This window comes from Hyperolius riggenbachi, chromosome 4 (assembly GCF_040937935.1).
Source record: "Hyperolius riggenbachi isolate aHypRig1 chromosome 4, aHypRig1.pri, whole genome shotgun sequence".
In the NCBI taxonomy this organism is placed as follows: Eukaryota; Metazoa; Chordata; class Amphibia; order Anura; family Hyperoliidae; genus Hyperolius; species Hyperolius riggenbachi.
Window position 1 is genome coordinate 370,019,438 of NC_090649.1, and position 19,315 is coordinate 370,038,752.

At 37.4% G+C, this 19,315-nt stretch overlaps 1 protein-coding gene across 15 annotated transcripts in view; it reads right to left on the reverse strand.

Annotated features, from left to right (window-relative positions):
• The window catches only part of SYNE1 (spectrin repeat containing nuclear envelope protein 1), a 707,535-nt gene that overhangs the window by 174,945 nt on the left and 513,275 nt on the right, over positions 1-19,315 (reverse strand). For 13 of the 15 annotated variants that reach the window (XM_068232018.1, XM_068232025.1, XM_068232014.1 and 10 more), the window contains 9 exons: positions 15,535-15,726; positions 14,959-15,006; positions 11,113-11,244; positions 10,441-10,547; positions 9,185-9,341; positions 8,920-9,048; positions 7,189-7,344; positions 5,833-6,042; positions 4,209-4,310 (listed from right to left, as the gene is read on the reverse strand). In XM_068232018.1, the coding sequence (XP_068088119.1) occupies positions 4,209-4,310; positions 5,833-6,042; positions 7,189-7,344; positions 8,920-9,048; positions 9,185-9,341; positions 10,441-10,547; positions 11,113-11,244; positions 14,959-15,006; positions 15,535-15,726 (1,233 nt within the window). The remainder of the gene's footprint in view (positions 1-4,208; positions 4,311-5,832; positions 6,043-7,188; positions 7,345-8,919; positions 9,049-9,184; positions 9,342-10,440; positions 10,548-11,112; positions 11,245-14,958; positions 15,007-15,534; positions 15,727-19,315) is intronic. The other 2 variants (XM_068232013.1, XM_068232022.1) reach the window with 1 other exon arrangement.

A 19,315-nucleotide genomic window follows, 5' to 3' on the forward strand; every position in this document is an offset into this window, starting at 1 on the left:
ATCAGTCACAGCAGGGACCATGTGAAAAATAGAATTGAAGCTCCAGAGGCCATATGACAAATCACTTTTAAAGCTGCTCAGCACTGCACCACTGCTTTGCAGATCAATCTATTCAAGTAAATGGGTAGTAGGAGCAGAAAGATCAAAGAGAGGTAGTGTAGAAATCATAAAAGTGGAAGACTTTAAACTTGATTAGAATTTCTTCTACATTGCTGAAAACTCAAAAACAAAGCTTTAATTTAATGTTTTTTTGTTTTGGTATTGCCATTTTAAATGCACGATTAACCGTCCAAAGCAATGTAAAGTGTATGCATATTGGTACAACTTTATTTACTATCCTGTTATTCAATAATATTGCTAGAAATATGTAATCACTCCTATAGTAAACGTGACAGGAATCAGCTGACATCCAGAATTACCCAGAGTTACAGAACATAAGAATAGTCATCCATATTCCCCTGGCATGACACTGTACAGATCCAGTTCTGATTTAATAAGACAGCAATAATCACTCATTATCTATTTTATCTTGCAGATACTTAAAACTGAACTGAAATTGTCCATCTAACTTGCACTGCAGATGGATACCACACCAGTTAGTGTGAAAGCATGAAAGCATATCTGGAGTCACAAAAATTAGACTGTACAGCTTTTAGTATTTCCAAGCTGAAATCCAATGACCCAATTGTAATTGTTTTAATTGGATCCTGCAATTGCTGTTTGAAAAGTTCTACAAGCAGGTCACATGTTGCGTTCTCTAAAACCAGACTTAAACTTTCTCAGTTCTTCAGAGGGCAGGTCTAGAAACAGACGGACCTAAAGGCCACTAGGCCAGCATGATTTTAGGGTCTGCAAAAAGGTACTTGAACAGTGTTTATTTTTTAAAACAGGCAATTTAACTTGTTCATGTAGTTCGGAAGCTCATGTGAATACAACCTTCAAAACCATTCATACATTTAAATAAACAGTTTTAAATAAGGTAAAAAGTGTTTTTGACATGCCATAATGGTGTCTGAAAGCATGGTTAACATTTGTGTGTATCAGGGACCCAGTAGAGGTAATTCACAGGAAGAATGTGACACCATGGACTAAAGAGAGGATTTGAGAAAAGGAACAATAACCACTTATTAACATGTATAATGCTGCACTGTCTATAACAATCCTTATTCCATTTCTTCTCCTGAGTGGCTGATGGCCATGATCAGGGTCAAATAAGCCTTGGACCTGAAGGGTAGCTGACCACAAGGAAAGGTTGGAAATGAAAGAGGGGGCTGGTACACATAGTAAGCCATAATGTAAAAAAGGAAGGCTGCAAATGGGGCCTTCAGAGAGAGCTGCTGCCTGGAAAAAGAAGGGGAAGAAGGGCTATATATGGAAGGGCTCCATGCAAAACATGTAGTAAATGTGTATGTATCTATTGCTCCAATATAAGCTTGCTGCTTGATACCTTGGTGTGCTATCGCCTTCTGTTCATTATGAGAGAGAAACTGCTGTACATACAGGTTGCACATGGAAAAGGGAGCTGCACATAGAGTGGTACAAAGTCTAAATGACCATCTATACAGTTTTATATGTACTCAGAACAGCTAACATGGCAAGACATGTAAGCCTGTTAACCTTATAACAATCTTGTAAACTGACTTATTTAATGACTAATTCAGGTTTCCGAGCTTGTTGCCATTTAATGAAGTGCAAAAATATGCGTTCCTTTTACTCTGATGCTACCTCTTTTTAGTCTCTGATTTTTTTTTAAAGCCCACCCAGGGCTTGGTGTCAGTCCTTACCTATATTGATATTCTTCAACCAATGATTCCCTTTAATTATTTTGGTCACACAAACTGGACAATACATTGGCAAGACAACATGTATATTTCATTGCTTAGAATTTATTAAGAAATAAGTACGGTAAACAAAACATTTTCACTACTGTGGCATCAAGTCCAGCATTTCATATTATGCAAGAAATTTTCTATACGCATGTAACAGTCGGCATGTAGAATTCATGTCCTTCATTCTTTTCTTTTATGAACAACACTTGGATTATGTATTCTTAAACCATAAACGTTAGACGTTAGAAAATGAACATGGAAGAGAGAGACAGGCGAAGAGTGGATGAACACATAGTAGATAGATTAACATAGTAGAAAGAAGGTGCTTTACAACATTCGGCTAAGCAAAGAGTTAGTGGTATCTTGGGATGTGACCCATCTGGTACAGGGTTCCTGTAGATTCAAGAAAAGGGGTGAATGCCTAGAAATATGAAATGCAAAAGAATGAGGAATTCAAGACAGATGGAAACATGCAATGGGGTTAATTAACAAAGTGTACATGGGGGGTTACACAATTTGTGCCTATGTTAGGCTTACTTACTGCAAGGATTTGTTATGACCGACGCTAAACTGGACACCAGAAATTGCAGAAAATCATAGTTAATCTGATTAATAACTAGCATAGTGGAACTTGCTAGATAATCTCCATGCCTCTTTAAAGATAGGGATGATTAATGGCATAAAATAATTCCAGTTTGATGCAGGATTATGTAAATTTTGTATGCAAATGTGTGCAGCTTGAACATTTCTATTTGATTTCACTGATCCATTATCCTGGATCAACTCAGGATTAATTGAGTTTACAGTTACAGACACTGCGTTTACTTTGTCCCATTAAATTCGAATGCAGTCAAGCAGAAGCAGAAAAGGTAAAGCTAAGGAAATCGGTGCAAATCAGCTTGACAAATCTCAGCGAACCACTATAGGAAATCTGTAAAATACCTATGTACACTGTACATATACATATAAAAATAGCTTTTGTCACATAGTAAATATACTGTACTTTTCATATGTAGATTAGAGTGGGTATAATTTGATGGCTCTGCACCTTTTACCAAGAGGTTTTGCACTGATACATTTATTTAAGGAGGATCCTTAAAGTGGATCTGAGATGAACCTTTACTCATTGCATAATTGTGTTCCTTTCCTATTGTTTGTAGGGCATTCCTCAAGCCAAATACTTTTTTGTTTTTGTTTTAATGCCCAGGCATTTTCAGACAGTAGCAAGGGCTCATAGGAGCTCAGTCTGGGCAGGAAGAGGGGGAGGTATTACTAGCCAGAGATTTCAGAGGCAGAGGGGAGGAGGGAGGAGGAGGGGAATTAGGTTTTTTTCACAGGCTAAGTGCTCAAGATGCAGATAAGCTTGGCTGTGTGTAATGTTTACAAACAACATGGCTGCTGTCATTGTATCACAGTAAGAAATAATCATATTCTATTAAAGCTGTTTGCAGCTATATTTACTGTGTAAACCATCTAAACTTTAGATATGATATATAGACAAGTTACTTGTTATAGTTTGTTTTTCATCTCTGATCCACTTTAAGGTATGCTCAAGGCTTTCAAAAGCACTCCCTGGCAAGGACCTATGCACAGGTGTAAGCCAGCCTGCCTATTTGTGCTTCTATTCAGGAAGTGCTTTAAAAGAATAAACTTTCTGTTTCTTGTCTCTGGGGAATAAATTAGGCACTGGTCATCATCTTTCCAGCAGATTCTCCACTGGAGTACACTCACCTCACAATACAAACCTCAGTATTATTGGGACATTAAAAATGAGGGGAGATCTCCTTACAGCAGACCTCTACTCTACCTCTACTACTTTATTTAAAAAGAGACACCTTCTTGAATTTCAGAGCTGCAGAGAAGCAGGAACTGGGTTAGTCAGTCTGTTTTTTATGTAAATCAGCATGTATCTTGCTAGGAACTATCTTGTCAGTATACTTACATGATTAGGTACCCAGCTAGAGGTTTTACGGTACTTGATTTCACTAAAATGTACCGTATTTGTAAAATGACCAAATAAAAACTGGATAGTAACTAGTGCCTCCACCTGCTAATGATATGTGCAAAGCTTGCTATAGATCCACATTAAAATGAGGACAGAGAGCTATATAAACTCCTGCTAGTGTATGGCAGCCCTTTTCTATACTACTCAGAACTATAAAAGTGTGGCTGCTGTTCCACTTTTAATTCCCAGTTTAGTTTACAAGCACATGTATTTATTAGGTATCATATTTGTGTTAACAGCCTATAGGCTAACTTATCACAATATTTAGAATCTATTTTGCTTGGACATGAAGTATTTATCCTCAGAGTATGTGCTGTGAAAGGCAAAGGCATTATTACATCAAATTATGGAATGATTATATGCATATACATTACCTGCATCTGGTCTTTTGCAGGTCGTTCTGCTGCTTCTGCCAATTTATGAAGTATGATGTATTTATTATCAGCTAAAGTAGTAAACAGCATCTTCAGATCATTCTGGCAATACAAAATATGTATAAAATCAACTGTTACATGTACCTACAAATACTTATTATAGCAAAAAAAAAAATATTGCTTTATTTATTAATTTCTGCATTTATTTAGTTACACCTACTATAAAGTGCTTGAAAACAAAACCCTCAGTTAGAATAGTTCAGTGCTAGAGACAACTTCCAATTCTGATCTTTCAGGCACATTTTCAGTAAATTGAAATTAAGATCATTAAACACAGTAACTGTTGGTTAATTAAGTAATTGCCAGCTAATTAGCCAGCAGCTGCTTTGCTCAACTGGCTCAGTCCCAAGTCAGTGGAAATTTGCAAGGGAACTTTGTATCTCCATTATCTCTATATACAATATTGTGGTGGGCTTGAGTCCATCATTTGCTGTTCACTGCCTCACTAATCCCTGAAGCATCACCATATAGAATCATTAAAATCCAAACCTTGTAACATTGAGGAGAAATTCCCCTGAAAAAGTAGTACAATATATCATTTTATTTCAGGATAATGTATATTTAATGGGTATTGGTCTTCTATAAATAAAACAAATTCAATAAGGTTTACTGGCTGTATGCCGCGTACAAGAAATGTCTGCAGGCTCACAGTACTATTTAAATATCACTTCAGAGGGAATCTCCAGGTGTCATTGGGTGTCAACCCTGAAAGTACATGTAAATCCACAGAAAACACGCAGGGTTCAATCAAATTGGAGTATATATTGTAAATATGCAGCAGAAAAACTACAGCATTGGCTTACCCAGTCACTGCTGTATTTTTTTTCTGCTGTAAATTTGCAATAAAGGGGGGATATCACTATTTTGTTTGAACCTGGGTATTTCTCTGAATGTTTCTTGTACTACTTCTAAGTCAGCATTATGTAGTGCCTTCATTACCAATCCATACTATCATGGAATGAGAGCATTTTTGATAATTCCCTTTAGTTAGAGGACAATCTCACTGCATGACCTGTGTGTACTGCACCTCCTCCATCAATGTCTATTGATTTGTGCTTACTTGACCAACATCTGTCAACCCCCATGCTCTTTTCTCTATTTGGGTGTGGAAAGCCTAGCACTCTGGAATAAACCAGCTTGCACTCTAATTTCAACAGACGCACACAGATTTTGAAAGACTTCATGCTGACAGCAAATGAAAATGTGTGTAGTGTGTAGAGGGATTTGAGCAGATAGCTCTCTCAGTGATCAGATGGAGAGAGATCTATCTGTATCAACCAGTGTATGGACAGCTTAAGTCAGCTGGTTTACTAGACATTTACTTTGGTACAAATTTTGGTAATGAATAGGGTGTTACACCATGAAAAATATTAGTACATTGCATTATCGCATAAATACGATTAATTTCAATAACCTATCAGCCTGCGTATAGATTGTGAAATAAACCAGAACTCCAAGAGGAAATCTGAGTGTCTTGTGTTAATACTGTAAAAATATATGATATACCAAATGCAATTAGCTCATTAGATTGATTTTAATGGTGTGGTTATCATCGTCATCCTACCTGGAAGGCCAGAAGATCCTGTAGCCTCTCTTTCATCTGATTACATCTGTGGTTTACAACCGTTTCCAAAGAGTTTAGTCTTCCTAGAAGACAATAAAGTGTGTCCTCTATGATCTCCTGGTGGTCTCCTGTGCTTGTGAATGCTTGTAGGAATAGATCCTTGTTCTTATCCATCTCTTCACTCATTTCCTTAATGTCTTTTGCCAAACTCTGAAAATAGTGACAAATCAATCAATAAGAATACAGCTAAAGGATCTTTTAATTATAAAATCTGAATTACTTTAGTTACAACACACTTCCTTAAAAGCAAAACAGTGTTTACAGACTGTATAGCAGAAGATTTGTTTTGAAATACTGTATATTAGTATTGTACAATTTTAGGGACAATATATTCCAATTACAGATATACATAAAGCAAACAAACATACAGATACCAATGCTATAAATGCGTCAACCCCACCAAAGATTACCTGTATACACCTAACAAAACTATTTTGAGGTTGATGAAAATGCACCAAGGACTGTTTGCCAAGTCCACCAAAAATGTTTGTTCCCTAATGACAGATATAATGACAGAACTGCTGCCTGATTAGTTTCACAGTTCTGATCTAGAAAAGAGTATGCCCTGGTGCACAACATTTTACACATGTACTGCCACCATTGCAGTAAAGTTTAGCAAGGATGTGAGAAACTGCATTAATTACAGCTAGTTACCGCACCTCGCCTCATTTGATTTGATATTGTAACTTCTGCAACAACCCAGTGCATCTCCCAATACCTAATGTGGCATCCTACAATTACTCAGGTATAACAGAGCAGAAGCTTCTCAAGGAAAGAAGCAAATAAAAAGAGAATAATAAAAAAGGTATATTCATGAGCAGGGACAGATTTCTGGAAAGGCCACAAGTTCCCGGGCCTTGGGTGGCAGCATGTGGAAGTGGGTTGCTGCATATGGTAAAGGAGGCTGCAAGTAGAAGAAGGAGGCTGCAAATGGGGAACAACACATAGAAGAGGGGCGCTGCTGCCCAAGGAACTGCTGGACATAGAAATGGAGGGGTGTATCTGCACTTGGAAGGGGAGCTACAGGAAAGTTGGCCTAAAGATGGAAAAACTATAAATCTGGCCGTGTTCATGAGATTGTTTCTTATGTGCATTATGTACTAAACTCCACACAATATTTTTCACAAAGCTAATACAACTGACATGAATCTGGAAACAGTAAAAAAAAAAAAACCTTTGTTTTTCTAAGGATGAGGAAACAGCAGACAGTCGCAGCAGTGTGTATTGTACACAAATTAAAACCCATGATCTTTGTTAAAAAGATGAAAATGTAATAAGTCAGTGAGTAAAGCTTACCTCTTGGTGGTAAAGACATGCTTCTGTCTCTTCAGGCTGAAGGGCTGTTTGTACAAAAAGACGTTCCTCCACATCATCCAGCCAGACAGATGTTGCTGAGACAGCATCATAAAGTTTTCTCTCCAAAGGAAGGGTCTTCTTTTCTCCAACCCCTTTCTAAAATAAAACATTATAAAGATATGGTTATAATGATGATATGATGATTTCATCTATTATATGTTTTATGGGGGCTAATAAAAAGACGATTCTTCGAGCGATCCATTCTCCAATTCCAGCGTAACATCAATTGAATTGATCTGGTTTTCAGATCAATTCCATTAATCTGATCAAATTGGATGGCAGCTATCCTGCCGTTAGTGGGCCCGAACATTCGATTTTGATCAATCGAGCGTTTAAAGAATCGTGTCATTAATGGCTATGTTAGAGGTGCCTATAATGGTACGATTTTTTAATCAGATGTGATCTTTCAATGTGATTTTTATGATGAAAAGTAATTAGAAGGTAATTATCAATTGTTTCCATAAACAGGTCAATTAGTGCATTTTCTCTCTTCCCAATTGATCGTAAAATTCAACATTCGGATTGATTACATTTTCACTTCCAATTGACCATAGAATTGGTTTACACAGGGCAATTTTCTGTACAATTTGATCATAAAATAGCATTGAAAGATTGCATATGATGGAAACATTGTACCATTAATGGGTATCTTAAGGCTGAGAACTCCTCATTGACTCACCTACTAGATAAATCTACAGAGGGTTGAAAGAAAGCTGTACTGCCATTTGATGAGCAAACTTAACTCAAGAAAATTGCATTTTGACCCCCACTTTATACACTATTTAAATTCACTTATCAAACTGATTGTTCTTAGTAGTTGCTTTGATCAATTTTGGGTCTAGTTGGGTTTCAACCTGTTAACTCAAACTAGATGTTTTAATGTGCCCAGTCTGAGCACTGCTAATTCAAACAGGATGTACTGGTATGTCCTGTCAATCAGCAGCAGATGTGCTCACACGCACACAATCCCGACGCTCGTCCTGGCAGGATTTACACTTGGTGGATTGCTGACCGGGAACATGTGTTCTCTGACCCGTAGTTAGCAAAATAAAATACTTGTAAAAAAAAAAGTGGTGGCGTTTAAAAATATATACATAAATACTTACCCTGGGGACTCAGCTTTTTAAATATGTATGTCAAGAGGGTATATTACTGTTATTTTGCTGTTATTTTAGAAAAAAAGAGCTTGTAATTATTGATAGGTTAAAAAACACAAAACAGAAAAAAATGCACCTTTATTTCCAAATAATAATAATAATATATTATCACTATACATTGCACTAGGAACGTCATTTAAATATTATGACAGCTGGGACAAATGGGCAATCAAAATTTGTAGGTTTTCTCTATAGTAGAATTGTTTATTTAAAAAATATGGGGGAATGAATTGGAGAAATAGTGTGTTTTTTTCATTTTTTTCTTGTTTGTTCCTATAAAATGATATAGAAAATAAAGTAATTACTAAAAACAGGCATCACCCACAAAAAAACCCAATTTGTGTCAAAACTAACAATATATAGATCATTTAGGTGGCATAAGTAGTGATAAAGTTACTGCTTGAATGAGAGGAGTGGTGACAGTTGAAAATGGCGCTTGGCGGTAAGGGTAAAATAGCCTGTTGGGTAAAGTGGATGAAGTGGTTCTGTGATTAGCCGTAATTCAACAAGGTACCTGAGATGATACATCTTCCAACGCTTGGTTTAATCCATCCAGGATGTTTACTACAGAGGATTTATCCTGTACTTGCTTGTCTCCTTTGTAAAAAGGTACCCCAGATATAATTCTTGTTTGGGTGAAGACCTAGTTACATAGAAATATATTACTTCATTTCACAACGACATACCATTAGAGTATGCAACCATAACACAAACGACATTTGCTCACTATACAGTTTCATGGATAAAAGTGGCAATAAGTAAAACATTTCCATAATTACCAGCTGCTCCTGTTCTTGCTGTAAAGCATTGTGAACCAGTTTCTCTTTGGTACTGAGCTCTTGATGAAGACTCTCCCACTTCATTCTCATCTGATCCGGTGATGTTGGTTTTGCTCCTTCAAACCCTAATTCCCTGGACAATGAATCCGGCCCACCACTGTTTAAAACAGAAACTTATAATTAAGTTAGAGATCTTGCTATATATATATATATATATATATATATATATATATATATATATATATATATATATATATATAAATATTCAAATATTTACAAGTTAAAAAGCCTTATTCTTCTATGAAAATAGAAGTGAGATTCAGCGTGTCCAGACTGACTAGCATACTTTACCTAACACAGGGCACATCTTGAGTATAGAATACAGTATTGGGCACAACACTACAGGAAGGAAATTGACATTCTAGAATGGATACAAAGACAGATGACAAAATTCAAAATAGGTCTTGCCTACCAAGAAAGGTTGGACAACCTGGGCTTATTTAACTTAAAAAAAGACAACGTAGGGGTGACATAATCACAACACAATGCTGGGCAATAGAAACGTTTCAGATTAGCTTTTTGTCCCTAGGTCTGTACAAAGAACAAGGGGATTTGAACTCTGTATAAATACAAAAAAAAGGTTTTGCCATCTATTTAGAGAGGGTTTCTTTACAACAAAGATGGTTAAACTGTGGAATATCTTACCACAGGAAGCAGTTATGGGAAATTCTATATCTCTGTTTAAAGGGGGCTTGGATGCTTTCCTCGTATTGAAGGACATCCATGGATGTTACTATTGTTATAAGTGACATGACAGGAAGAGAGTACGGTAAATCTTTCCACTGATAATAAAGACATAAAAACATTTTTTTCTAGAAATGTAAGGTAGAAGTTATATCTGTATCAAGCTTTTATTGATATGTTTTGCAGATGGAGGGATTCCCTCATCTCCTGTTACTAGTGGCGACGGCAATCCATGAGAGAGAACGTGACCGAGACCCAGACTCAACCGAGACTCATAATCGAGACCAAGACAAAAATCTAAATTACCACCAATGGTTCTAAACTGTCCTTCAAAGCTAAAATAAAAGTTTCAGTTGGAATTCTACTTTTTGTAACAGATATATTTAGCATTTACAAGGTGAGAGATAAAGCTAGCAACAACAAAAAAATTATGCTTTTTCATGACATCTACTGCCACCATTTCAATCACTGACAATAAAAGTAATTATAGAAAATATGAGGATTCATTATACCTGACATCAGTGTGATCAGTTGCCATTTGCTGATTTAGAATTTCACCTCCACGACTTGCAACAGATTGCAACAATTTCTTCTGTTCGGCAAGTTCCTGTTCCAGTTCCTGAAACACAGAAGTATAGCTTACACATTTCTTGCTCTACTAGAATACATACAACAACACAAGAGTATTATAACATATTAGCTATCACTGAAAGCAAAAACTTTGGAATAGAAGTCCATACCATTTGCTGACTAACTCAACAGACTGAAAATGCAAGCTTTTAAAACTTTTTAGACATTTTTCAGGCTATTTTTTTTGCCAAGAACTTTATCCTATTCTCTCCAAGTCATTATCAAAGCATAAAAAGTCTGTTTTTTTTTTAGCTGAAAGGAGAAAACCAAACCACAGGAGCATGCGCACATGTGCTTATGCACACACATTTATACCTTTCAGTCCATGGCATGACGTGGTTAAGCTATTCTTTTTAATCCATTATTAAAATAATGCCTTGCCAAACTCATTATGCACAGTTAAGTTGTTATTCTGTGTGTTTTTTTTGGGGGGGAGGGTGATATAGCACAGCCCTGACAAAACTGTAACTATCACAGAGATACACTGTTTGCTTCTTATTTATTTTTGATGAGTCCTTGCTTCAAGATACAAGTACATTTTTTTTGGTACTCACCTTCTGCTTCTGAAGACTGTTCTGCTTCTGCAATGACCGTGTTGTCCGTGTCTGGGCCAGCCATTCCTGGACACTGGGGCTTTGTGAGGCAGATAGCTCTGCTTCTGACTCTTCCTTTTCATGAAATGTGCCCTGTATGGAGACAAACCAGATTATAAGAGAGATAAAAATGGTTCTTTGAAAAGCCATCTTGTGAGGTTTTCATAAACGTTAACATATTTAACTTTCTCAAAGTGTCTTTGAGACTTGACACTGAAATTCCCACAGGATAAGAGAGTAAAGGGGGAATAACGTTCTCCATATCCAAATAGAAAATAACATCACTCCAACAAACTGCACAGCAAAAAAGTAACTTACCTTTCATATGAGGCTGTCACCTACATTATTTTAAAAAGAACAATCATATCCCTAGAATCAATGCATGTTTATAACACCAAGTTAAGGCTTTAGGGCTGTAAGTGTTCTTTTAACTAGCTTGGAGACTGCTTTTTTTTTTTTTTTTGCAGGGCTGTTATGTTCCTCAAGTCAAGTTTCTCTTGTTTCACGTATGTTTGTGGAGCTCACCAGTGAGATAATTTCAACATGTTACTTCTTCCCTACATACTCTGGAAAGTCATCACTTTTCAGATACACAGCAGCAGAAGAAGATCACCTATACAATGTGACTGAGGCAGTGTATATTTTTTTAAATTTTAAATATAGCCCTAATCATTTATATATATTTGACTTTACTTTGGATTCAAGTTGACCTCAGAAAGTGAAAGTATTGTGCACACTGGACTGTACTGTAAATCAATCAAAACAATTGTCATGTGGATCACAGTGTCCATTAGGGACAAGTAAGAGGGGCCTGGTTGTCAACCTTTCTTGAACTTTGCAACTGCTCCTTAAGATGTGCATTGACACATAGCACTGCATAGATAAGTGATCTGCAGGCCTGGAATTACCTCACAGGAGCCTATAGGCACAGATGTGTTGGCACCTTAGACTTTGCCCTCATTGAACCTGCAAACTTCAGCCAAACCGTACCGCAAATGTGCTGGCTGTCCTCCCTTACTTCCCCTGCCCGTCATAGGTAGCTATGGGTGCCCCTTAGTATTAGGTAGCCAGAAGTACTCTATTAAGCTGATAGAGGTGCCCCCAAGTATTAAGTAGCAAGAGGAACATTAGTATTAAGTAGCTAGAGGTGCCCCTGACTGAAGGGAGATCTCAATCTCATCAGGATTCTGCATAGGAAAGTAGGAAGGCACTTGTAGAGTCAAGTGAGCCGCCTTTCCATCATCAGGCGCATATAGGCATGTGCCTACAGTGCCTTATGGTAAATCCGGCCCTGGTGATCTGTTTTTACAGCTTGGGTTGGCTGAACTGGTTATTCTTTGCATCTACTGGAAGCAACATGAGAGGTAACATGGCAAAGCAAAGAGAATGCAAGAAATTAAAGCTAAGCTATCAAACCAAACATGATGCTCTCCTGTGTATCCCCAGATGACACATGCTTCAAGACTCACTCTCTCTCATTCCAGTGTACAGTAGCTATTTTTCATATATTGTAAGTTCTCCATATAGCAGGCTCCCCTTCAGAATGAAAACCACATTTCTTATGCTTAACCACAAGCTACATTGCTTTCCAGCAGGTTAAACAGGGGAATACGAAAAATGTATCTAGCCTTGTTGTATGTGCCTACAATTTCTTAATGGTTTAATTACGGTATATTTAAATTGCAGTTTTCTTTATAAGTACACTTTATATGGTACATATTTTGTTGCACATGAACTTGAATATTTAATGCCATCACTTTAGAACTGGGAATAACTACATACCAGTTTTGGCAGCTTTTGACTCAAATACTTTCTATTTACTTCAGACACTTAGACTCCTCTGGTCCAACTAATACGCTTGTCCGGTGAATGTGCCAATGTGAATTATGTCTGACTCACACAGTCTAAGCAAGGTAATCTCCAGACTTCCTTAGCAGTGTCACGTGAGATACTCTGATTTAGCTTTTGTGTGACGTCAATGAGGCAGTAGTAAAGCAGGCTTGCTTTTGCACTGTTGTCACTTCTATTGCTCAGGTGTGTCTCAAAACAACTGCTTTGAAACTGCAAAAACTGCTTTATAAACAATACATACAAAAATCTTGCTCACAGAAGAGGATTGCAAAGAGCTTCACACTTAAAATAAAATGCAAACCCAGATAATCTGCAACAGAGGTCTGTAATCTGTAACTACAATCTGGTTGTGACTTCCTGGCCCACTGACATAAGCATATGCAAAAAGAGGGGGGTTTTGAAAAGAAGCCCAAGTTCAGAAAAGAGTCTAAAACTGCTTACATAATTTAGACAAAATTAATAATATGTATGGAGACAGATTGACATGTATGGAATACTAAATACTAAAGCTATAAAGAAATATTCTACCCAAAATGAAATTGAAAAATATTGTTCACTTCCTCTGTCTTTGAATGTGAACACCTGGCATTGCTTTGCTAATTCTCAAAGCTCAATTCCAGGAAAATATTAGATAGCAATATTGGGTAGAGTTGTTATGGCTTTATGTATCCCCATTGGGGAGACCTGACTTCACTTCCAGGCCTTTGGGTTCTAACTCTTCTTCACTCTATAAAAAAATAAAAGGTTTATTTGTTTCTGCTTTTGTCCCTGTTGGAGAAATGTACTCACGTCACACACTGGAAGTGGGAGAGAAACTTCCAGGTGGGGACAGACAGTAATCAAAATCTAAAATGATTTCAAAATGATGTGTGCACTACTAAAAACCAAAATAAAAGGTTTCCTGGATTTGTACTCTAATGGTGATAATTTGAAGGCTGGATATTTGATTAGTAATAACCACTATTGACGGTGTATGTTTGTTTGATGACCTGCTTTAAGAACTATTCATCAATATCCATAACTTCCTAGTCAACACAAAAATAAAACTTTTACAAACAATAAGACCTAACGATGGAAGATGTGACTGTGTTCTGTAAAGAAAACAGCTCTATTCAATACAATCAACAGTTTGTTTCTAATTCATATAAAAAGCAACCAATGTACACTACATCTGCAAACACTTACAGAAGCATCACTAAAATGCTACTGTATCTATACAAATCTACACATAACCTATGTGCAAACAAAGGAGGTAACGTTCAATCAACAATTCACCACTAAATCATTGAAGAGTATTCACCAACATTATATCTAGGAGAACATTGAATGACAACCAGCAAACATTAAAATCACCTTTATAATTTTAAGACAACGCAAGCAGAGCTGTGATGGACTGATACATGTTTCTACAATTCTGAATCAAAATACAGTCATAATGATAGTGAATAAACTTCAGTGAGGTAACCACTCTAAATATTTGCAGCTGCCGAGTGTGCTGAGCGGAATTACGGTAGTTTGGCAGTTGTATGTTACTTAAAAAATTATTTACCATCTATGCAACAAACCAACAACTCCCAAAAGTATTTATCGGGTCCCTTAACTGTTTCTGAAGATCTCCTACATTTTAAATAATACAGATTCGATTCTGTAATATGTTAGGTAGGCAACAACTGTTCCTTTAGAAAAGAAACATAATTGTACAATGTATTTCTTTAAAAAAATGAAATGCATATGTATTTAATTTGAAATAAAGTTATGGGAAATTAACAATTTAAGCAGAAAAGATGTTAAGAAAGGAATCTGATTTCCAAGATTAAAATCTGGTACAGGATCACAAATCAGAATAGTTTTTGGGAAGTAATTGGGTTAAAAGAACTTTAATTTGCACAGCACACCCTGAAAGCAAGAAAGATCAAAAAGCAAGAAGACCCAAAACCAAAAAAACAGACACATTACATGTTCTGCTTTCTTGTGTGCTTTCATCTCGCCCCATGCTAGCTTAGCCTAGGGAACAAACAAAACAAAACATAAGTCGTTGCTGTAATGCAGATCTTTCCAAGCACTGTTTACACCTGTAGCATACAAAAGATATAATACTACACTGTCCACAACATTTTAAAACACTCTCAAAGACTTATCCGTGTATTTTCAAATGATTCAACAATGTTAGGTAACAAATAAAGTATTATGGAGAAGTTTGTAAAAACAATTTTATAATTTAAAATATTGCAAAGTTTATTGAAAAATAGCTTTCTAATAATATTTTATGCTCTACCATTAGATGAAATAATATAATAAAAAATAAACATAAAAAACACAAAGAAAGGGACCTTGACAAAATAAATAAAAATAGTTTATAGATAAATCAATGAAAAATATTAAATCTCAATGCTCCTGGTATTGCGCTTAGTGGATACTAGACAAACAAATAAGGTAAGTAATGTGGTCTGATACATTTTCTTGATAAACAATAAAAAAGGTACATTTAACACAATGTAGGTTCCCTGGCAATACAGAATTATGTTGAACTACCTGGATGCTTATCTGCTTGTCCTGGAGAACTCTCTGCAGTTCCAATAGGCTTCCCTTCAAAGTTCTTAGTTTCATTGCAAGCTGTTCAGCCTCCTCCTTGGTGTGGGACTTCCCTTCCATGAGTAAGTTTTCACTGTGCACAGATAATTCGGACAGAGCAACCACCTTCTGTTCTATTTCCAGTAGCATGTTCTGCAGTAGTGAAAATAAAGTAGCAAATTCAAACATTTTATGAAATAAGGCACTTCGGCATCACTGGCACAGGAGTGGCAAAGCCTGTGTCACAGTAGAAAACCCACAACAAATGCAAAGTCATTTTGTATAGATCCAGTGAATATGAAGATCAGGCTACCAAGCTGAATTCACAAAACAAATAAATACAATCTCTCTGATATTCAGCCTAGCCTGTTGCATTTTTCTTCAAGTGCATAACTTAACAGACCCTGCAAGACACAAGCAGTTACTGTCATGTTTTCTACAAATGAGCCATGTGCTGTATAGATAATCTGCTGGCCTTCCAGGGTTTGTGAATGACTCTGAGCATATCTGCATAATCCTCTTTAAAGATTGACCTGCATAAATAGATCTTTACCAGGTAACCTTTTATGAACTGTTGTAGCAATGTGTAATACCATGGAGAGGTCTACTTATTGTAAAACCTCTGACTTACATTATTCAGGAGAAGAAACAAAGGTCAATAAGAGAACCGCATATTTCAGGAAAGTGTAAAAACAAAACAAAAAATATGTATAGTCTCTGAAACTTAACATTTAGCTATATTTTATGGTAACTGACCAATGAAAAAAATTAACATTGGATGATATTTATAAAACTTTTGTTTACTATTTTTAGAGCAAAATGATGACTACACATACTGTTACAATAAAAAGTACAAAATTCTTTATACAGTAGAGTCCTGATTATCCAGAACTCAACTTACCAGCTGTCTCAATCAACCAGCACAAATCGCCGACAGTACTCAAAGAGGTTAAGGCTAACTTCTTAAAGAGAACCTGAGGCAGCATCCAAAAAAAAAAAAAACATACTACCTGCTCCATGTCACCTCCTGGATGCATCTGCACCGCTCCACGCCGTTGCCCTGTTTATCCTCCACAGCCTCTGATCACCGGCAGACGAATCCAAGATGGCCACGAACCAGAAATACTTCCTGGGTCACAGCTTAGCTGCTCATTGGAGGAGGTGGGGAGTGAGGTGACAGAGGTGGGGAGCAAGTTGGTGGTACCACAGACAGCCTGCAGAGAAGGAATTTGACTGATGGCTGGCAGGGCAAAAGAAGGCTAGTGACAATCAGATTGTCGCTAGCCTGTCACTAGTTTCCCCCCCGAAACTAGCGACAAGTGGGAACAGCAAAGCCCAGGGACCACTGACAGCAGCACCAGAAGGACACAGAGGCATGTAATTGGGCAGAGAACATGCCTCTGTGTCCTATAATGTATATATTATCCACCTCGGGTATCCTTTAAGGCTGTCTGTGGGCTCTGCTGTGCTTAAAGACTGGGTTCCAAAGCTCCCTAAGGTTAATATACTTTCAATTACTGTATTTTAACATTTAATACAGAGTTCATGGTACAGTGTGTATATAGAGTGAGGTATAGTACTGTATTAGCTAGGCCTTTTTTGACATGGAGTCTCAAGCAATCAGAAAGCATACTTATCAGCCGATCCCCGTTGGTTCTGGATAAACGAGACTCTACTGTACATTGAAAAGCTCTATTCTAGAAATCTTGATATTAGAATGTTTATTAGTAAAATGCAATATAATTTAACAGTTTTAACATATCTACCAAGTTTTAAACTATTTGGGTAAAGCTTTCTCTTTCATTGGCTTGGAGTACAAGTAATTCTACATCTTAACATCTATGTCCCATATCTACACCCTTCTATACCCTTTGAACTTGGCCTGTCTTTTCTTTTTTTTACACCTATATTTATGTGGTTTAAATTTAAAACAACTGCTTTATAAATATATCATCCCATATAAAGAAACAATAACATGCTAAAATTGAAGCCTTGCCCTTCACAAGACACTTTATTACCATAACATTCACAGCGCTTTTAGTAACCAGGTTAATAGGCGAAAAGCACATGGGCACAATTCTACTAGGGTTGCTCGTCGGATTCCGCGGAATGGAGATTTCCACGATTCCGGTGGGAAATTGACCGTTCCGTTCCGGTGAGCCGGAACGGAACATCTATAGCGCTAATCGGTAAATAGCGGAATTTCTATGCGGAATTCCGTCGGAATTTAATCAGAAGCGTGTAAAAGCTGCATATACTGTTAGGCAGAATTTTTAAGCAAATCAGAAGGATCGGAAGGGATAGACCCATCATAGAAGTCTGAAACATGCTGAATTCTGCATTAAAAACGGAATTTCTGCACCAATTAGAGTCTTAACAAAAACCAACCAATCCTACGTTAGCAACCAGCTCCTAGCTACCTATCATCAGCTATCCCACCAATTTTGTATATAAGAGAGGTGTGACAGTTACGAAGCTTGTGGGTTTCCGTCTGGTGTTTTGGAGAGAGGAAAGAGAGACCCATATTAGTTGTTTCAACATAAAACAATAGTCTTTTTAAAGACTGTATATAAAACAAAATTCTTTTTAAAGACTGTGAGAGAGAATTAGACTGAGTGTGAGCTATTAGTAGTAGTAGCTAGCTAGGTAATTTTGTGAGAGAGTGACAGTAGATTGTTAGTTCGAGTGATAGATTGTAGTGTAGTGTACTAGTAGTTTCTGTGTGGAGAAGGTTAGAGAGAGCCAGCCAGGCCGCAGGTTTAGTGTTTGACAGAGTGAGAGAGTTAGGTGGTGATTGATTAGTTGAGTGTAGTGCAAGTTTTTTTTTTTTTTCCTAAGTTCATTTTTGTTTGTTTTTGGCTTCTTTATTTTGGTTTTTTTTATTTTCTTTATTTCACCCCCTTATTTTCTTATCTGTTTTTTTTAGTTCAAGTTAGGTGGATTTATTTTACTTTGGTTCTGTCGTTCATACCCCTTCCCCAGTAAACTTTTTGGCCCCAAAACAATGGAGCGAGAGCAGCAGCAATTTCGTGCCACTCCTAAAAGAAAATGGAGTGATGGTGGTGTTGGTGGATCACGTCAAGTACGTGATCAGGTTGAGGGTGGCAGCAGCAGCAGGAAGCGTTCCGCCCTGATCAGAGATGTCTTCACTGTGTTCGCAAGCAGGAAAGTTTTGACAGAGAAGCAGGCGAACAGAGTTGTTGATTATTTCGATCAGGAACCGTCTACCCAGTGTGAGGAACTTGAAGCTAGTGGCAGCAGCACCAGTAGTGGCCAGGTTCCTCATGACCAGAACCCGACCGCAGCTGCTTCTCTTGACGAGGTTGCTTCCTCCCAGTACTCTTCTCCAGAATTAAAGCACACCTATGTCGATGAGAGAGATGTGCAGAAGGATTGGGATGAGGCATTGGAGGAGACCATGGGACCAAGGTCCCAAGAAGTGGTGGCTTCTGTGGTGACAGAAATGGCCCCTGTGTTTTCTTCATCCAGTAATCCATCACAACTGGGAGCTTGTGTCACCACCAATCTACATCACCACCAGTCAACTACAGAGGTGTTTCGTGGCCGGGTGGAGGGTATGGAAGAGTCACTTATGGGTTCCAGTGCTTTGGTTGAACTGGATGATGTTTTGGATGATGATGCGGCTGATCCAATGTGGTCACTATCTGGTGAGTTAGGCACTAGCAGGCGTGAGCAGTATGGTGAAACAGAGCAGACGATTGGCCAGCAGCCTGCAAGTGCT